General features: G+C 43.2%; 1 protein-coding gene across 1 annotated transcript in view; it reads right to left on the bottom strand.

Annotated features, from left to right (window-relative positions):
- esamb (endothelial cell adhesion molecule b) overlaps positions 1 to 16,130 on the bottom strand; it is a gene marked incomplete at both ends in the record, with an annotated part of 59,665 nt that extends 43,535 nt beyond the window's left edge. The window contains one exon of the mRNA XM_080511683.1: positions 16,076 to 16,130. Coding sequence (XP_080367809.1) covers positions 16,076 to 16,130 — 55 coding nt within the window. The remainder of the gene's footprint in view (positions 1 to 16,075) is intronic.
- Positions 16,131 to 20,481: the final 4,351 nt, after the last annotated feature.

The raw sequence follows: 20,481 nt of genomic DNA, 5'->3' as shown, positions 1-20,481 counted from the left end.
GGATTTGCTGTGACAAACAGTGTAAGGGGCAAGTGAAGCACAGAAAACCTTCAATATATTTGTGACACAAAAGGTAATATTTTATCACAGAACATGCACAAAACATCCAAGCTTCATCTAACTGCTACAAACCAATCACTGTTGAATAATTTCCTGCCATTCTGAATGACACTAATCCAAATCAAGCGGAGCTGAGGGTTCTTTATGTCGTCGAAAACATCAGCTAACAGGTTGCGCCGCTGAATTCCACTTGTTAATTACACAGTCCGCGTCACTTTTTGTTAGCGAGACAGCGACTGAGGCCGCTGCTGAGATTACAGCGCCAAAGAAGCAAAAACAAAGACACGCAGGCTCTGCCTCCACGAATCTCCCGCTGGTAGAGACAGAAGCCCAGCAGTGTGTGTGGGTATGAGCTGCGATCTGCTGTAATGTGCACATACACATCCAGTTCCTTCGTCCTGCGGTGGGAGAATTTGCACTATTGGCAGAATCAATATGTGCAATGTGGAACATAAAAAAGGAGGCACTAGAAACACGGATGTAAAAAGAGACGTTGTTTGCAACACTGAATGCATATTTGGGAGCAGATACTACAGCACATAATAAAAAATAAAAAAATTTGTGCAGATTTAAAGTGTAAAATTGACTTGAGCTGAGAAGCTAAAAAAAAAAAAATCATGTTCTATTAAAGTGATGACGATCGCTAATTAAACCGTCTTCATATTGAATATCCTGCAGCCAATATACCAATTCACTAACAATGTGACCGAATGCTACTGTGTTCAAGTAAATGTAATAAATGCAACTCTTAAATCCAGATTTATTCAGAAAGTATGAATTCATGACTAGTCAATCCTCAGCTTGCACTGGGATATGAATAACCTTTTATTAGCAGTCGAAAGTGCGTATTTGCGTATGTTGCTGGTTATTTTCCCATCAAAAGCAAATGATCAGTCCACATCCTCCCTCAGTCATTTCTGAAGTACTATCAAGTTATTATTTCACGAAAACATGACTTATTTTGACATTGAGCACAGATAGCGCGTTCCACCACAGAGGGGCGGAGCCTAGCACACAGGGTGGATGACGATTTTGACGTCATCGTACTCTGCACACACGAAACTTTCTCGTTCCCTTCAGAGCGGAGAACATAAGGCCCGTGGGCCAAAACCCACCAAGAGGCTCCAATCTGGTCAAACAAAGCAAGGAGGTTTTTAAAATATATAGAAAATTTCATCACATACACTGTGACCACAATAAAGAAAAACTTTGAAGTGTAAAATTTAAAGGTTATTATAGCAATATTTTACGGTTCCACTCAGGATGAAACTGGACTGTATGTGGTCCCTGAAGTAAATTAAATCTTATTTAATGTGTATATATGTATTTATATTGTACGCATCTTTGTATTGTTTCGGTTATGTGCTTTTTAATAACCGTAGCATATTTGATTGTTGGTTCGTTCAATATCAACTGGCCCTACGATTTGTCCTCGTGACCCGTCCCTCTAAAGAGAGGACACCTTCAGGGGACACGTGCCCTCGGATTTTAGAGCGTCCCTACATCAGAGGTTTCACTGCATCTCCACAATCGGAAACTATGTGGACTGTGTCAATAACACACTCGCCTGTATAAACTGTCAGTTAATTAATCAAAAGGACAGATCTGCACAGAGGGTCTTTGTGGTTGTTTTCTGATGGTCTGGTGGTTCCTGCAAAACCAATTGACCCCGCGGATCCTCTCAGCACGGATTTAAAGGGTGTCGCATCAGACAGTTGGAGTCTGCAGATAAACACCTTCTGTCGTTCAAAAAGCAGTAAAATGGGTGAAAGAGAGGACGTCGCTTTAAGCAGCTAACAATGACGGATTAAAGAGCTCAGAAGAATCACTTATCCGTATTTTCTCACTCTTAATATTCTTTCCAAACCTGTTGCCACTTCAGCTAATTAAAAAAAAAAAACAAGCAACTTGTGAGGCTTTGCGATGGTTTAATAATGGTTACATTTTTAACCAATCGGTTCTGGCAGCGACCACCGTGTGGCAGTAATGAGCCACTTGTGGCTGTAATCCACCAGCACTGCAGGAGAAGCAGCCAATGGCCAATAGTTGGCCTTGTTTTGCGTCACGTGAGTCACAGCAATGTCTTCAGGAAACATGGCGGCTGCCGACGGCTCCAAGAAACACATCACACCACAGCCTGAGACGAGCTTGAGACGGCAGGTTATATGTATTAAATTAGTCAACGAAAATGTTGTAAAATGCACAACTTTCTTGTTTCTCTTTTTCTTCATGAAAATATGTTCTTCATAACTTACGTCGTTAAATAAAGTCCAACCAAAAATGGTAACAAAAAACACGATTAATCAAAGAATCTACAGATTAATTCATTAGGAGAGTAATTCATATTTGCAGCACGTTCACTAAATACCAGTTTGAATGCATTCTGGAGCAAGTAAGTGGTCAACTTTATGTGAATTCGACACGGTTTTAGGTGTTTTGGGTGTCCATCCAAAAAGTCTGGGCGTCTAAAATGAATTTGTTCGGCAATCAGTGCCGGGAGGTGATTTTGCCTCTCAACATGCTGAAAATATATCAAACTAGCATTGAATGATATATATATATATATATATATATAAGAGATATAGAAGATGGATGGACTTTACTTCTACAGCTCATTTCATATATTTCTGCAGTCGCTATGTGTTTTACATAATTAATTAATGGCGACGGCTGCCGGGTGAGGTGCTTGCATAGCATTGGGAGCCACCAAACAACAAGGGCGAAGGACAGCACACTGTACTACCTGACCCACAGAATACATACATATACATATACACACACACACACACACACACACACACACACACACACACACACACACACACACACACACACACACACACACACACACACACATATATATATATATGTCTATGTATATGTATGTGTGTGTATATATATATATATACACACACACATTTTGCTTTTTTCAGTGCATGCGTGAGTGCATCTGCATACAGTATAACCAGAACACTGATCAACCACAAGACAGTGTATGAATCAATGAGGATACAGGGAAATGCTCCAGTCACAGCTTTTTTTTAAATGCAACAAAAATGCCGAATGTAATCCAGGGCTGCTCTCAATGCAAACCTTAACGCTAAAACTATATGTAATTCAACATCATGAAAACTAAGTTTGTGACCCCTGCCAATCCATTCTGTATTTGCAAAGTGTTGATTTTGCGGGAGAAAAGTCACTCGGGGGCATTCGGCTTACGGCGAACCGTGTTCACCGCAATCCGTTCGGTGTTTCGGTATTGTACTGGAAAGGCCAGCCTTTAATGGCGGTGCTAAAAAGTGACTATTGACTCGACACATTCACAGTTTAGTAGCACCGAAGACGGTTGTAGTGTGAAGGAAAAGCATCTCTTTCCGGCCAAAGTGCATGAACATGAGCTGGTGTAGCGTTACAGGGACCCACGGTGTGGATCAGTTTTAATCTGTGTGGAAGAATACCTGCAGCCTGTGCGGTCGAGTCGCCTCGCCACTGCAGGATTGACCTGAAAGACCTTCTTTAGCCCGGCATAACAACACCCGGGGCCTGTAAGGCCAGGTTACACCTCAAACCAGATGACGGCATTAATCTGGCCGCAACAACCCTCCCCTCCATCTGTCGAGGGGCCGAACAACAGGAGAAAGGAGCGCGGCTGCCTCTCGCTGCTCAATGAATACTAATCTCTCACCTCCGCACACGACAAATGCCACGCCGCTTCTTTTTACGATACACCACTTCTCCGGGGTTTTTTGTTTGTTTTTTTTTACAGCGAGAGAAAAGCACTAGGTTCGCCGGACCTATCACCGGCCATTTTCAAACTAACCAATCACCGATACAGCGACCCATCCAACCGCGCCGTGCAGAAAAATCCCATCTCCTATTGCTTTAATAGAACCGCCAAGCGGGTCTATAATCTCCTCGCTTCTTAGTGCAAAAATTCATCTCCTTCCACCAGACGGCCCATTTCCTACCTGCACTACAAAGTCAAAGGAATAAAGGTGTTTTTTAGGTTGTTTTTTTTTTCTTACTTTGGAGAACTGCAGTTTTTTTTATGCCTTTTGCCCTGAAAAATCAATCTTCCGCTTTGGATAAAAGCAAACATTTCAAAAATGCTGACGAAACAGGGTTTCAACGGGGAGGAGGGGGGGAACTGACTGCAAATTATCTTTTTTTTTATGCTGAGTATTTATAATATATAACAGAAACTGTCTGGAAATTAATTTCACAAGTTCACTTCTACTTTACTTGAGTCATGAACAGCAGTGTTAATGGCTTTCAGGGTCTCAAACATCAACATGAATGAATCGTCCCGGAATTAAATGTCACTGCACATGCTAGTTAGTGGCCTTCCGGTGCGCGTGGGCGTGTGCGCGCGTCAGCCAGGACTTTTCGAGTTCACATATTGGTTTCAACCCGGAGCAAAGGTCTGGCTTGAAGAGGAAATGTACCTCATTACTGTGTGCCATTTTCCCAGAGTGCACCTGGCCTGAATCATCCTGAACCTCGCCTACGCCCAGGGGGTGTCAATGACACACTCCTGCCGGATGCATCATTTATGGCTTATGGTCGGCAGGGAGACCGGCAGCTACGCTACAAACGCACATCGTTCGGCGACTTCTTCGTTTTCTGAAAAAGGCGACGATCTAATTGGGAAAGTGGAAAGACTGGAAGGTGCGCTAATTGTCTGATCTCCCAGATGGATGAACTAGACTGGCCACGCCAGTGACCACATCATTAGTCGCATGAAGATGAAACACAGCAGAGGCTTCTTTAACTTCCACCACACACGGTGTTTTGACTTTGACGTCGAGGCGCGATTACACCGCCGCTGCTCATTTTCCTCTCCCAGGCGGGATTCGCACGACGCTGACGTTTTGCGCCCGAGAGCCAACAAAAACCATCTTCCACCTGACATTTAATCGCTTGTAAACAGAAGACACACACTCCAAAGCCAACACTTTAATAAAGCGAACTCTGCTGCAGCGGTCGCAAGTCAAAGATGTTTAAACGATAAAGAGCCAGAACATTATGACGATGCGCAGTTTCCTTCTTTTCTGCCTCCAGACTCGCCAACATGAGATGCACTGTGTCTGAACCCGGATCAACTCCTGCTGAAAAAGAGTCGCTGCACCGGCCTCCTCCTCCTCCTCATCCTCATCCTCCTCCTCCTCATCCTCATCCTCATCCTCCTCCTCCTCATCCTCCTCCTCCTCATCCTCCTCCTCATCCTCCACCAAGTAGATGATGTCGACACATTCGTATTTTGTTAACAGTGCTCTTTCTCTTCTTGGACCTATGTTTGCTTCTCATTACGTTCGCCAAGGACGTAATAAAATTACCAGCATATATTTACGTCTGTTAGCAAGATTACGTCAAAACGACAAAACGGATTTTGTCGAAAGTTTCACCACAGATATTAGGCCATGGAAGATTTAATGACATTTTGGAGGTGATCCGGATTCAGCTTTTAAGGATTATGTCAAAACTACATGAACCTGGTTTTGTATCTTCTTGGTCTCACACACACACACACACACATGCAATTCCCACTAAGCAGTCGGTTGACTTTATTTGCTCTGACCAGGTAGGATAGAAGAGAGGATTGATAGAATAAGAATGGGTGCAACGCAATCACCCATCACGATCTGAAGTCCAGTGCCTTCTGATTGGCCAAATGTGCAGGGCATGAATGAATCACAGAAATCTTATTAACCTTCTATTTGTTTTCCTGATTCCGACAAATTTGAAGACAAAAATATTCACTTGGTCCAAAATAGATTGGCTTAAATCTAAGGTGCAATTGTAAAGAGATAACCGGTGTTATAATTGTGGGCTGTTGGAATTTTTGCTGTACGTCTTTGTCCCTCTACTGTCATGGAAACGGTGTGAGATCAAATGAAGCGAATCAGTGTCAATATCCGCCTGCAAATGCAGATTTCCAAACAGACAGCAGTGGAGCACTTTCCCTGACTGGATGTGCTTTAATAGCGTCAGCAGCAGGAAATGTCATCATTTCTGGCAGCGGCGATGAGAACACATGATCTCGACTTCAGTTCACCTCGTTCTCGCACAGACTCGGGGCTTGGAAACCTCTCGCTGTGAGTGGATAAGTTTACCGAGCGTTCACGCTTATCAGACACGTCACTCCGGAGACTTGAATGCATCAAATGCCCTCAAGTACAAACTGTGGAAGCACCCGCAGGTCGTAACCTGCAGGGGAACTGCGGGGTAGATTTAAATCAAGTAAATACGCAATGTGTGTACAGCGAAGTCTTTTTAAGGCAGATAAATAGATAAAGCATGTCAGTCATTGTGAAAAGAAAAAAACAAGCAGTGGGAGTGAGATGAATTATGAAGAGTCTTTGAAGGGTTTGAGGCTAAGCTACCTCTGCTTTACGAATGATTCATGCGAGAGGAATCTAATATCTTGAGCCATTATAAGGATTCAGACATTTCAAACATCATACATATTGAAATCTTTCTCCCAGCGATCTAACTGCTAGGCTGTGAAAATATTGTGACGAACAGACTAATCGAACCAGTATTGAGCCTTATTTCTATTAGAAATGTAATAATTTTTCATTTTTAACGTGATTTTACACAAGAAAGTCGTCACCGTTTCACCAATTAATCCAAAATAAAGGCATTGTGAGTGCTCCTCTGGAGCAGTATTTATCACCGGAGGCCCCGAGCTGCATCTTTTAGAGGCTCCCTGCTCCGTCAGACATACCACACATCCTCAAGTGCCAGATAACAAACACTCTTTTGAATGAGGTGTGTCGGGACAAAGAGACGCCATAAACATGCAGGCTAATGGTTCCCAGAACCAGCCTGGGACATACAGTACAGTATGATGACACATAAAGTAAGAAAACATCCATTCTTCAGTTTATCAACTGTGAGAGTGAAATAAGGAACAATTGTTGTTGCACTGTAAAATAACACTGAATAAAAAGTCGATTATATATGTGCACAAATTCAACTCAAATTAGTTTTATATACAGTTAAGATTACAAATGTTTGTATCCGTTTCCAATATTTAAAAGGTCAAAAAAATAAGTTTCTTTAGGCCCGTTCTCAAGTGAAAGCGCAAAACTTTTGCTGCACTGAAAAGGCAACTTTTTGAAAATGGCTCTAAAAGTGAAACTTTTCGAAAACGCTCCAGCTCAGTATAAAGAGGGGAAAAGATCGACTCGTGGAGACGATGGAAACTCTGCCACTACTAATGAGCAAAAAGTTCTTCTGCACATGCTCAGGAGAAGGACAATAACAAACATGGCGGCCTCCAGAGCGTCATGACTCCCAGTACATATTCTCCTGGGTCTTGGTAGTTTTATCGTTGACAGTCGCTGTAATAACAAACCAACTTGGTCGTCTGTCCACTAGAATGTCCGTCTGCCCCCATTTTTTTTAATGTTTAAAGCATATGGTTCTCTGCGCGTTGGTGTGGTTTCATTCCAACAACAAACAACAGCGCCAACTCGTGGCCCAGCACACTAACTACGCCGTTTTCAGTGTCTCTGTGTAAACGTATATCGTTTTCATTACGTTGACGTACAAACGTGAAACTTTTCTGAAACGAAAACGCAAATACGATGTGTTTTGACTTGAAACGTTGTTGTGTAAAAAGGGCCTTAAAATGTCGAGGGACATTATTAAGAAGCAGCATTTCAGGTAAAATGGAACGACATTTCTGGATTATGTGTGACATTTAAAAGACAGAAAAACACGCAAAGTAGATTGTCCTTTACACCACTTTAGTACTTATGTGAGTAATTCACATCTCACAACTCATCATCACTTCGAATAAATAACAGTTGGCAGGCTATAAATTTAAATCCTAGATGTCATTCTCTGTCTTCTCCTCCATTCTTTGTTCATTTCGTGACACTGAGAACAAAGGTACGTCTCTTGGTTGGCTTCATTATTTATCTCTTGTCGTTCCTGCATGCTGACGTACGTAATAACAGCGGTCCCATCAGAGCCGGTGCGGGTTGACATCGTGCAGTTTGTGTACGTCAGACTTGATGTCGTAGCCGAGATAATGACGTTCATGGTGCACAGTGCAGCATGTAATGAAACTTTCAGAGATGCACCAGTGACCTGAACCGGAGTTCAGGGGTTCATTAAACCTCAATGAGACTTGGTAAAACTATAAAATAGTTATAATAAATATTAACTATAGAATTAAAGGCTTGTACTGTAGAAATGGCAGCATAGATTTAAAAACACTGGGGGGAGCGTGAGGGTTTGTTTACATTGCAAAAGATTTCAAGTAAAAAAACATTGACACGGAGCCACTGAAAACACAACTTTCTGAAAACTGCTCCCAAGGTGGAACTTTTTGACAACGCTCAGGCTCTGCTGCGGTGTAAACGCGTGAAAAATGACAATTCCTGAAAACACTCGTCTCCCGTCTGCTCGTTGATGGCTGGAATGCTGCTCCTGCAGGCGTGAATAGTTGTCGATGGACAATAACAAAAATGGCCGCCTCCAGACTGGCAAGACTGCAAGTCCATATGATAGTTTTACGGTCAATATTGGTAGTTTTGCTGTTGAGAGTCACCCAGAACGCCATCCAATTCATCATCTGACCATACGACTCTCTATTGGTGATTTCTATAGTGTATTGTTCTCGAAACGGGAAGTATTTCTGAAATCAAAAGGCAAAAACGACGCGTTGTCACTTGAAAGGTGTAAACGGGGCCTTCGTCACTGTAAAAGGGAGATAGAGTGAAACGAAAACAACGAAAACATTTCAGAAGAGGCAACGTGCCGACCCATGAAAGTGGTTGGTCCTCTTCACGAGCTGCTTGCTGCTCCGCTGGGTACGTCTAGCGTCTGCATGAGGTCTGATGTCTGAAAAAGTGTTCGCAGGTTTGAAGTGTTACCCGTTTCTGTCACAAAAACCTAAAAAACTACATGCATCGCGGCTTCCATCCTCATTCATATTGAACGGATTTGCACACTGCTGCTGGTAAGCGTGGGCAACAATGGGGGGGGGGGGGGTTATACAGTTTTGTACAGCAGGTCAGGAGGACAAAATTAGTTTTTAAAGTGAAATCCAGTTCAAAAGTGTGTTTTTCCAGACAGCAATGAGACACGGTGATAAGGCTTTTTCTCTGACTACTCCAGTTTCCTCCCACGGTCTAAAAACATTTGAGGCCACTTGGTGCCACTAAACTGTCATACGTGTGAGACTGTGGCTGCATCAGTGCTGTAGCACATCGGCTCCAGCACCGTGAGGCTCCGAGACGGATGAAAGCAAGAAAAGGCTTTTCGCCATTTGAAGCGGGACGCATTGTGATTCCAGATAGCAAAGTCTTTACCCTGCTCAAATTCCTGGTGAATTTTGCGATTGTTAGCGAGACGTCATCACACACAGTTTGAGCTAAAATCTTGAAATGTGGAGACGCACGATTATGGACATGAGCTGCTTTTCCTTCTTCTTCTTCTTCTTCTTCACATTTGTACGGGTTCAGAATGATTCCCCTGACAGCGGCACGGCAAAGATTGTTATTGGACTGTTAAAGAGTGCCACGGATAGCAAATCACTAATGTAGTCAGTGTACCAAACATCAAAGTGAGTCATTCAGCAGGCAAACACTGATTAGTTTTGTGAGCATAATGGTTAACGTTGTGTGTCATACTTTTGTCTGATGTGTGTGTGTGTGTGGGTGTGTGTGTGTGTGTGTGTGTGTGTGTGTGTGTGTGTGTGTGTGTGTGTGTGTGTGTGTGTGTGTGTGTGTGTGTGTGTGTGTGTGTGGGGGGCTTATTTGTTTAATGTGCATCAGCCAAAATGTGCACGAATGAAATGTAATGATATAATGTGCACGGCAGCGAATCGAGGAGGGTAGAACGCTTGTGGCGTGTCGAGGACCAACTTACATTATTGTTGCGGCAGGATGAAAGTGCACTGCATGTGACAAGAGTGCAAAAAAATACGCACTGGTCGACGTTCACGCCCATCCATCAGCCTTAACTCGGCGAGTTCACACTGTTTTGATTACCTGCCTTAAAGTTACATTAGCTCAGTGAGCCGTCACGCAAGGCTCCAATCACCACCTGTCAGCCTCCACGACCGCGACTGTCCACACGGAGAGCGCCGCGTTTTTGACACCACGAGCGGCGACGGCCGCATCGAAGACATCAGAACTCGGCTCACCGCTGTCCTCTTTCATTGTGTGCCGAGCGAGAGCCAATTAATTTGACCCAGTTTTACATGAGCGGTATCCTTTAGGTGGCTTCGGCTCGTTCGGCCTCCAATCAGAGCCTCGCGGCCTCAACGGGGGTCTTCGTCTGTGAGTCAGTAGTGGCAGGCAGGAGTGGACTCTGGTCCATTAGGCTGCACAGTCCGACGCCCACGCTTAAGGTATGTGTCGACCTAACAAATGTAACCGTGCATGGAACTGGTGGCAATTTACCAGCTGGAGCCAGAGAAGAAAAGAAAAAAGAAAAAAGGCTTGCGGGGTGTTTTACTCAGCAGCTGACGAGGGAGAGCGATGGCCGAGACGCTCACATATGTTTGCGGCTTATTAGGCCGCGGGAGGAGAGGAAACTCGAGCGCTGCTTCTTAAGCGATTCTGGTAAAAAAATAAATAAATATATAGATTCAATGAGTTGATCAGGATAAAGAAAAATAACCAGAAGGAAGTCTTTTTTTTTATGGTCGATTTAGGTCATTTTGAATCAAAAACAGAGATAAAATGCCAAATGTTCAACGTTTCCAGGCTTTCAAATGTCACCGGCTTTCTTTTTCATGTTTCCCTGTGAACTGAATAGCTTCAGGTTTTGCACTAAAAAAAGACATCTGAAAACTTCAGTAGGAAGTCAGGTTGCGAACTGTACCTTCATTTATTTTTTCCTTGAACAGGGACTGTATTGAATAGATGCAGTGACAACAGGTAACAGCAGATCATATACAGGATTTGTGCGATTCCTTGAGTCGATTTTATTTGCATTGTACTGGATTTCAGACTGAAACAAGGTCCTTCATCATTTCTCCAATTAACCTTTTAAATAACCAGACAGAAAAGACAAGAGGAATACTTAGAAAAGGGCAACGTGACCATGACGCTGACGAATAAGCCTGGTTAATTGTGAAGCTTGTCACTTTTCTTTTCAAAATGTAAAAATACTCCCCAATAATGGAATGAAACAGCACATAAATATTATTGCATCTGCCCATTAATAAGACTAATGCGTCATTATATCTGGACAAAACAGGAGACAAGTTGGCCCGTTTAAAATTTCTGACCTAATAGGCCACAGTTGCATGTCTACGCGACGGACTGGGTGGTCCAGTGCCCCGAGCATCGGACTGCTGCTGCTGCACTGCTTCGATACAGGCAGGAGGTTGACTCTCCACCGTGTCCATGAATAACACACTTTACCTTTGAAAGCAAGTGACATTGTGTTGTTGTGCAGTGCCGTGAACGGTGACAATACGCGCAATTTAGTCGCAACGCTTCACTGTACAGATGAAGCTGCTACTCTTGTGCAGTCACATTTTGGTAATAGATTACGTGTAAATGTCACGACACTTGAGTTGCGATGATGGAAGTTGAGAAGTTCCGTGGTGCTGCGGAGCTGAGCGTTCCCATGATGTCCGGTTACCGTGTTGCTAAACTCCTGTTTAAACCTCAGCCAGTTTGCATCGACAGTGCCTGTGAAAATGCCTGTGAAAAACCACTAGAACTGAGATGTTAGAGCTTCTTCCTTCAACTCACTGATGCAGCAGGTTACAGAGTCGATCACTTATTAGCCCAACAACTGGACAATAATATAAATATGTGCACACTGGACAGACGTAACTGGGAAAGACAATCAAGAACATTTGTGATATTGACTTTCCCTGTTGAAGAAAAAAAAAAAAAGGGACATTTCATTTTTCCAAGTCAAAACTAATTAAATGTTTCTAATAGAAAGTAAATCATGCAGATAGGAGAAGATTAAGATGGGAAACGAGCAGAAAACAGTGCACCCAATGAGCAGCTCTTCATCTTTAACTTCCCGTGTGGTTACGGTCTGCGGACCTCCACAAACACCTGAATGACAGAAAGTACGTCAGAATCCATCCACATTGAGAGCAACGGTAGTATTTAAAGAATACTCGTATCTATTTAAAGTCTTGCCTCAGAGTCTGAACCCACTTTACCCGCATTATGGTTAATGTGTCTTAGTGAAATCTGATGGCAAATCTCCATTTTTTTCCCTTCCTATATATTAATGCACTCATTATCCAGTTTTCCAGTGAAGGGGATTGAGGTTTTATCTACTTCTAAGTTAGAGCTGTTCACATGCAGCCACAGCTTTTGAGGGATATTGCATAGGTATAATACTCCTAATCCGAATATGTCCCAGGAATGTGATGTGTCTGTAGAGGGACGATTAAGAATCCAAGTCTTCCAACAAGAAGGGAATCTCTAGTTTTCATCAATGTTTAGCCTAACAATTTCCAATGTTGCTACTTGTTGGACAACCAGTGAAGAACTTCGTATTGCGTCAACAAGAGGTCCAAGGATGAAAAAGGATTGGTATTGTTTGGTCTGCCGAGGCCACGTGGTCCTGTCTGATAAATGACGAGTCATGACACTAAACCAAGAGTCTGGCAGAGTGGTGCAGCGGTTGATCCTCCCGTGTGGCGTCTCCTTGGCCTTCAGCAGCCTGTTTGTGTGTTCTGGCTTCCTGCCACATTGGAAAGACGTGTTTGTCTTGTCTGGCTAATTGGTTAATCTGCCGATTGTCTGTTTCTTTGTGCTGCAACCTGTTGGGTGAGTTCGCTGCCGTTCACACTGGGAACGACCCCGGGGGCCTCCCTGAGGTGGGCGACGGCGCAATCGTGCCCCTTTGATCGCCATTTTATATCTGGTATGACGAGAAGAGCCACGACGTCTCTGCACAGTAAGCCTGTGTTTGTTAAACTATACGTTCAGGCCGTATTTCTTTATGTTTGATTTATTGATTTTGTAATCTGATTCAGTCTATTTCTATTGTTTTCTTACACTTTGCATTGGAAGCTTAAATACTGCATCTGTCAGGATGGGTTTTAAAAAAAAAATACTTTCTCATAACTGTAATTTCAAGACCGATGATATCTTGGAAAATGGAAAAAAACCCAACAACAACTAGAAAGCAGAGCTTAGAGCACACTGGTGATTATGGTGGCGTCAACCATTTCCTCAATACGTCCAATCAGACTGGATTCACACATTTCTAAAGTGGATAGCATTAAAAACACGGTAATACTGACGAAATGCAGACATTAAAAGAGGTAGGACTCACTCACGACATGTGTTTTGATCATTTTAAAACCATAAAATCTTTATTTTTGATTTATTACACACCTATTCAAACCTGTCAAGTCATTTTTCTTTAACAATTTCAGCCCTTTAAGCCGCCATAATCAAAGACGCTGCGTCGAGACAAGTAAGTTCAACTTCATCTCAGCAGCTGAATCTTGAAAAGAAAGAGTGGAAATGAAATGAATGGACTGAATCAGACAAAGAAAAAGTTTCCCTCCTCCACCGTCTGCCGTCTGGAAGTGCTCCCACTTCGTCTGGAGAGAATCTCCCGGATCTGTGTCTGTGTGGCTGAAGCTCCGGTCACCACCGAGGCCGGCCAGAGCTCTGCACCGACGGATCAGTCCCAACCTGCCGGGAACGCGGTTTGTTCCAGCGCTGGACCACGACCGACTAATTTCTTGTTTAGTTAATCATGCGATACATAATCAGAATTACCCTAAGCTCTGTGAGTTATTCTCTGAAAGGGGATAGAGCTGGCTCGCAAACATCAGCTTACACCAGAGCCAAGTGGCTCCCGTCTCATTACAAACCAGCTGTCAGTGAACACAATCAGCCGAGGACATGGCAATATTCTAATAGCCTGGCCGAAGAGAAAGGCATTTTTACGAGGGGAATGAGCTTCGCGTGCCAAGTCACCTTGTCACTGCCCTCAGGCCGGTCGCAAGCGAACTGATGGGAGGCCGTGATGAGCGCCACACGCTGAAGGAAGCCACTCTGCTCTGATTTATTTCCGTTAAACGCTGTTCAATGTCCGTCTGGAAATGTCCGACGTGAAAAGATCCTCAAGGCGACAACAAATTAAGAGTTATTTAAACATTTAGTAGCCGATTAGCTCCGGGTCTTGAATCAGACGAGCTGCCGCTGTGTTTCATCAATACGGGCCGAGTCGTCTCCGGCTCATTTGAAGTCACATCAGGCAGATGGGTTTGTGATTGACCGGGCTTGCTTTTGACAGGCTGCTTAGTCGCTGCCCCCCCCCCCCCCCCACCCCCGCAAATGAAGACGCATCAGAGTAGCACGAGTCTGAACAGGCTCGTCACTGAGCCGACACACTGACTTCATCCATTCGGCTGCGTTTGGCGGTTACGCAAATCAACGCACGGCACACGTAACATCGCGCCACGGCGGATTCACCCCCGCGGCTCCTTTTTAAAAAAAGACAAAAGCAAACCAACAACAACAACAACCAAAAAGGCACATTTTCAGGTGTCCTCTGCATTCGGTAAAAGAAGACAGTGAAGTTTTCAAAGTTACTTCACCACTCAAAACAAGATGCATCCGACGCGTCCCCCGTTTGTCTTTTCTAATGAAGCTCTTCCGTCAAAGCTCCCATTTGAAACAAACAAATCCTGACATAAGGGACAGACGCTGGAGCAATCGCTGATTTCCACACTGGGAGGGAGCCAACATCTGGGGGAAACACAGCAGCAGCAGCGGCACTTTTGACAGGAACAAGATTGGCCAAGTCGGAGGAGCCTAAAGGGATTTTTGGAGACGAGCCTGGATGTATACGTTTCCAAAATGGGGAAATTAAATGTTTAACACATGTGCCATTGATTTAGAATGCCAAGCTCAAAAGAAAGCCAGTTTCGGTATTAATTAATAATGATTGCATGGGCCTCTTTGGGGGAAAACACTGAATTGTAATGCATTAATTGGAAACACATGCACAACAGCAGGAGAAAGCCAGTAGTTGTGGGTGCAGGACTGCAGCCTCTCAGACCCCAGAGGTTCAAAAAAGCACCTAAAATATACATTCTAATAAACTTGCATTGTATCGTTTGTCCAGTGTAATTACACCGGTTCCATCTTTTGGACATGTGTCATTATTGCTTTTCCTTCTCACTGATTTTTTTTTTTTTTTCACAATGTTTTCGGCCAAAAGTATTCTGAATGACATCCTGCTGCCCATTCATACGCACGCGCATACGTGCGCACACGCACGCACACACACACACACACACACACACACACACACACACACACACACACACACACACACACACACACACACACACACACACACACACACACACACACACACACACGCACACACTTTCCCTCCAGTGATTTCCATCCTCGCAGGGGACAATAACCATTAAAAGAAACTTGGAAGGAAAAAAACCAAAAACTCCTCCCTTGCAATTCATTTCAGAGCATTCAAGCATGCAACGACATTATGCCCTCTTAAGATGAAGAGTACTCTGCTATGTGCTTAAAATGGACCTCTGGATATAAACACACACGCACACACACACGCACACACACACACACACGCAACCACAGAAGAATTCACAGCAATACAAATTCCATTTCTCATGAACTGTCAGCTGCTTGTTACTGCATTTAAATCCAGAGAAGTCCAAACGAAAGGAGGCACACGACGTCGGAAGTCTCCTAAAACGCGAAACACGAGAGATCCACGTGACACTAACAGGAGTTGATAACTACCTGTAAATCCCTCACGAATTAATCTAAGTAATGCGTTTGGATTAAAAGATAAATAAATAAATAAAAAAAAGTGGGTAAAGAGTGCACGTATAGTGAAGTCGTGTTTAATTGGCTTGGTTTGTGAAGTAGTGAAGCTGACGTGAAGTTGAATTTGTCTCACAGGTTCGAGTTTAAGTTTGTCCACGGCGAGTCACAAATATGACGTGAAGTTGTTGATGGCAGTAAAGTCCCAAGCCGCTGAGTGACGGAAATAATTAGCCTACCTTGGAAAAGCCACATGAACATCAGCATGGCTCGGACTCTGCTCTTCATCTCCATGGCGCACCATCCAAAGGCTGCTCCTCAAAGCGCACTCCTACTCCTACTCCTCCTCCTCCTCCTCCTCCTCCTCCTCCTCCTCCTCCTTCCTCCACGCAACTGCCGCCCTAATTGTCTTCAGGTAACAATTAAGTGCGCTCCACAGGAAGTGTCTGGGCGACGTGTGCACGCGCAGCTTCCTCTCCTCTTCCCATCCCGTCTGCAGACTGCGGCTGACATGGCAGAGCGGCGCGCAACCGGCGGCTGCGCTGCGCTGCGCTGCGTCCGGACACTGAAGAGACGCGCTCCGGTCCAGGCAGGCAGGCAGCCTCCTCCTCCTCCTCCTCTTCCTCCTCCTCCTCTCCTCTTCCTCCTCCTCCTCCTCCTCTTCCTCTCCTCTTCCTCCTCTGTGCTCAGTCCAGCTCCTCCTGCAGCTCACGCTTTCTGCTCCTGCTGCTCGCGCTGTAAAAGTCAAGGAGCTTATTCACCTGAGCCTGAGCTGCTCGGTGACGCCCCCTGGCAGGCACGCGCGCGCACACACACACACACACACACACACACGCGCGCGCGCGCGTATGAAGTCCAGAGGTCTGCAAACTTTACAATCAAAAGAACATTTTTGTCACTTTTCCACCAAATCATATTTAACCTGAAGCCGCAAAACGTGTTAAACCGTCAACACGAGGCTTATAAAGTTTTACATGACACAAAGGCTGTATGTTATGTTGCATTTACAAGGTTTCAGTCACAATTCATGATGGTAAACATTTATTTTCCAGCCGTTTTTGGACCTGATTTCAGCAGTTTCACCCTTCATTTTCATCATTTTTTAAGATAATTTCAACAATTTAGCTGCTTTAAGCGTTTTGGCTTCTTTTTAAGAAGGATCACATATTAGAATGTTTTCCCCTCCATTTTAAGCCTTTTTTTGTTTTAAGACTTGGAGCCAATTTGTGTGTGTTTGTTTGTTGGTTTTTAGCTGTTTTTTTGCATTTTCTTTTCCCATTTCTTGTGGTTTTATCTAGTTTTACCATTATTTTTAAAGCCTTTCTGTGCCAAGAGATGAGAGTCCTTTTGAAATTGATCCTTGCGTGAAAATAGCACAAAATTGAGATACAGTGCGGATTTATTTATGTATGTATAATATGGTGAAAGCTTCAGGGAGCCACTCCAGAGGGGCTCAAGAGCTGCAGGTTGCAGACCCGCAATCTGGACTATAATTATTTTTATATGCTGCAGAGACTCACTATAGCTTTTATGATTCCCTCTGGTAGAGTGATTGTACTTCGATTCCTTAAAAACAAGGACACTTGGCCCCATCTAGAAAATATTCACATGATAAGCAACACTCTCTGACATTCATCATAGTTTTAGTACATTCCAAGTGTGAGTCCATGTATGTTCTTGTTTTATAACTAAATAGTATTTAGTTATAACAGTTTGTGTCAAAGTTTTGGGAAAGCGTTCAAGGTTAATCTGCCGTACAGGTGGATACCTTTACTACCAAAATGATTAAAAAAACATATGATAAACTCCTGAGAATGAAGAAATAACTGAAGGGTAAATCAATTACACGATTTTTCAGTGTCTGAATTTGCTGTCAGTGACTTGAAATCCTAAAATATACCCAAAAACCATTAGGGAAGCTGTGGACTTACCAGACAGTAAGCTGTTATTATATTATGAATTAAGTTTTGAACTTGAGAGGTACGCTCGTCTACAAGTCTGCAATTCAAGTAGCACAAGGTTGGTGGGGACCCTCGTGCCTAGAGCTTCTTTAAAATAGTTGATAATTTGGCTGTGTTAAAACTTTAGTCATCAATTTCTGAATTAATTATTCTTTTACCGTTCTAGTTTAAATGTCAAATGTCTTGACATGTCATTTATACTGTCTTTTGGACGGAGCAGGACGGAGAGAGACAGCAGCTCTGCTGCTCTTCCACTGCTTTTGTAGAGACTCCCAAAAAAAGAATGTGTTGAGTTGATGTAATTTAATCATGCCACACATTTCCATCTATTCAGATTTAGTACAATGTGTCCCTTTTAATTACGTTATCTGGGCAACATGTATCAGAATGAGCTATTTAACAAAGACAAACTTAATAAGGTCATATTAATAAAACATACTTCTGATTTTCAGGTTAAACAACTGCCTCAGTGGATGTTTTTGAGTGTACAACTGAAGTTCATTTGTTCATTTTTTTTGTTCATTTTATTGGACCTGACTTATTGCAGGAGCTATTCTGCCTGGGGTCTCCTTCTTTTTCATTACAAATTGTATTTACAATATCACATACAAAGTCACACACACATACACACACAATCACGCAGGACAAACATAAAAAATAAAATATATCTGTCAAAAGAACACATACAACTTAAAACACCACACAACAATAACTATAATAACTGCGGGATTCATCAAAAATATAAAATAGTAAATTATAATTTTTTTTTATAATAAAACAGTAAGAACAGCAATAACAATTGTCATTATTACCATTGTCTATAATTATTGATCTTTCAATCATCAGTATTAATTGCTGATCACAGACAGTTAATCAAAACTCATTCTTGGCTAAACAAAAACACCTTTAACTTCTTTTGAAAACATCTTTGTTAATTTCTGACAACAGAAATCCCGGTAACGCATTCCAGGCAACTCAATACGTCTCAATAACAAGCAGCTCACTGCACTTGATGGCAGTGCTGAAGTGACAAACGCAGAGAACCTTGGACAGTTGTTTCTGCTTTACTAATCTGATAATTTATTCATGTGTAACTGACTAAAGTCTTATTGTAACTGAGTGAAATGGAGTCCTTCATTTGGCCATTTATACAAACAGAAATCAAACATGTATACATGTAAGATGGAAGCGGTCACTCAACAGCCTTATTTGAGAACAAATTCTTCATAATTTCAGTTTTCGGAAAACTTTCCTACTGCCTGACTTCAGATTCACAGTTAGAATTAGCATTCTAGTGGGTGGCATGTTGAAATATAAAACTTCTGTTGATCAAAGTTGTAAATAGTCACAGGAGCACATCCTTGGCAGTGACGGATTTTGCCTCAGATACATTTGCAGCTCAAAACACCACCTGTCTCTACCCTCAAGTCTTATTTTATGAACTATAGCGTCTTCTTTAATAACACTGAACGAACTCCCGTGGAAGAGACGGAGCCAGCCAGCATCAAAAGAAAAAGAAACTGGCATAAAAGAAGCCGAGTATTCGCCGGATTGAAATCTCCGTCTCTTCGGGGAGTGTTCACAGAGTTTTTACTGGCTTCTGCGAGAACAGGTTTTGCACGCCCCGCGTGAGCTTCCTCTGGTGTCCTCCCGAAGGGCTGGAAACTTTATCGCCGTCTGGTTCCTGCACAGGATGGAGGTGCAGAAGATGGATACACACTGACACAAGTGTAGGAACAACGGCAGACAAATGATATGAGCGGCAGCGTGCAACACGAGGCCGGCCAGCTTGAGTTTCACTGTCCTCTCCGAGCAAAGGTCATTTGATGCAGCATTTTTTTTAAATGGGTGGTCGTCACTTATAGCTTAAGAAGATCTGTACAATATTGGTTTTGTTGTTCATGTGGACGCTCTCATTTCTGGCTAAAAGAAGTGATGCAGGCTGAACACCGAAGTGGATATTGATGATGCGCTGTCACCCCCACTCCATTAGTGCTATTAATTACAAACATAGCAACAGAAAACACAACAACAATGAACAAATAATGTCTCATCGTGACTCAGACCGCTCTGTTGTGATCGGAATAAACATCGTCAAGCTGAACGTCCACCCAGGTGCCTCACCGCTTCATCCAGCCGAGAGTTCTGGTCAAGTACATCCTGGACGGGTCACGAGTCCAACTCAGGGCAAATATCTGCACACGCATTCGGATTGAGGTCAATTTAGTCTAATTAACTACAATTTCCTCATTGAGAGCTCGAAGCAGTCACTATGACACCTCCGTGGAGCCCGCAGTGGTGAAGGGTGAGGCCGAAGACACACACACAATCAATCAATTCCCTACTCCAACACCAACACAGTGTAACAAGGAATACTGGCAGTTTGAACATGCATGTTCGCTGTATTCCACTTTTGTGAGCGAATGTGATGTTCATCTTGAATAGCTATAATTCACAGCTACAGAAATGTAACCCCGGAACGTCTTTATAGTCGTCAAAATATGAATGCAGATAATTCAAGCTACTGTTTCGAAAAGGCAAAATGACACTGTAAGTGTCTGCCGCCGGAAACCCCGAATACATTAATCGCAAAAGTGTTGTAATTTATGCTGTAGCACTGACACTGCGACAATCCGAAATGTTCCTATTACCTTGGAGGAGCTGAATTATAGATAAGTGCGACA

This window comes from Blennius ocellaris (genome assembly GCF_963422515.1).
Source record: "Blennius ocellaris genome assembly, chromosome: 2".
Lineage (NCBI taxonomy): Eukaryota > Metazoa > Chordata > Actinopteri > Blenniiformes > Blenniidae > Blennius > Blennius ocellaris.
Note: the sequence above shows the minus strand (reverse complement) of the source record. Positions and strands in the feature narration are given on the sequence as shown.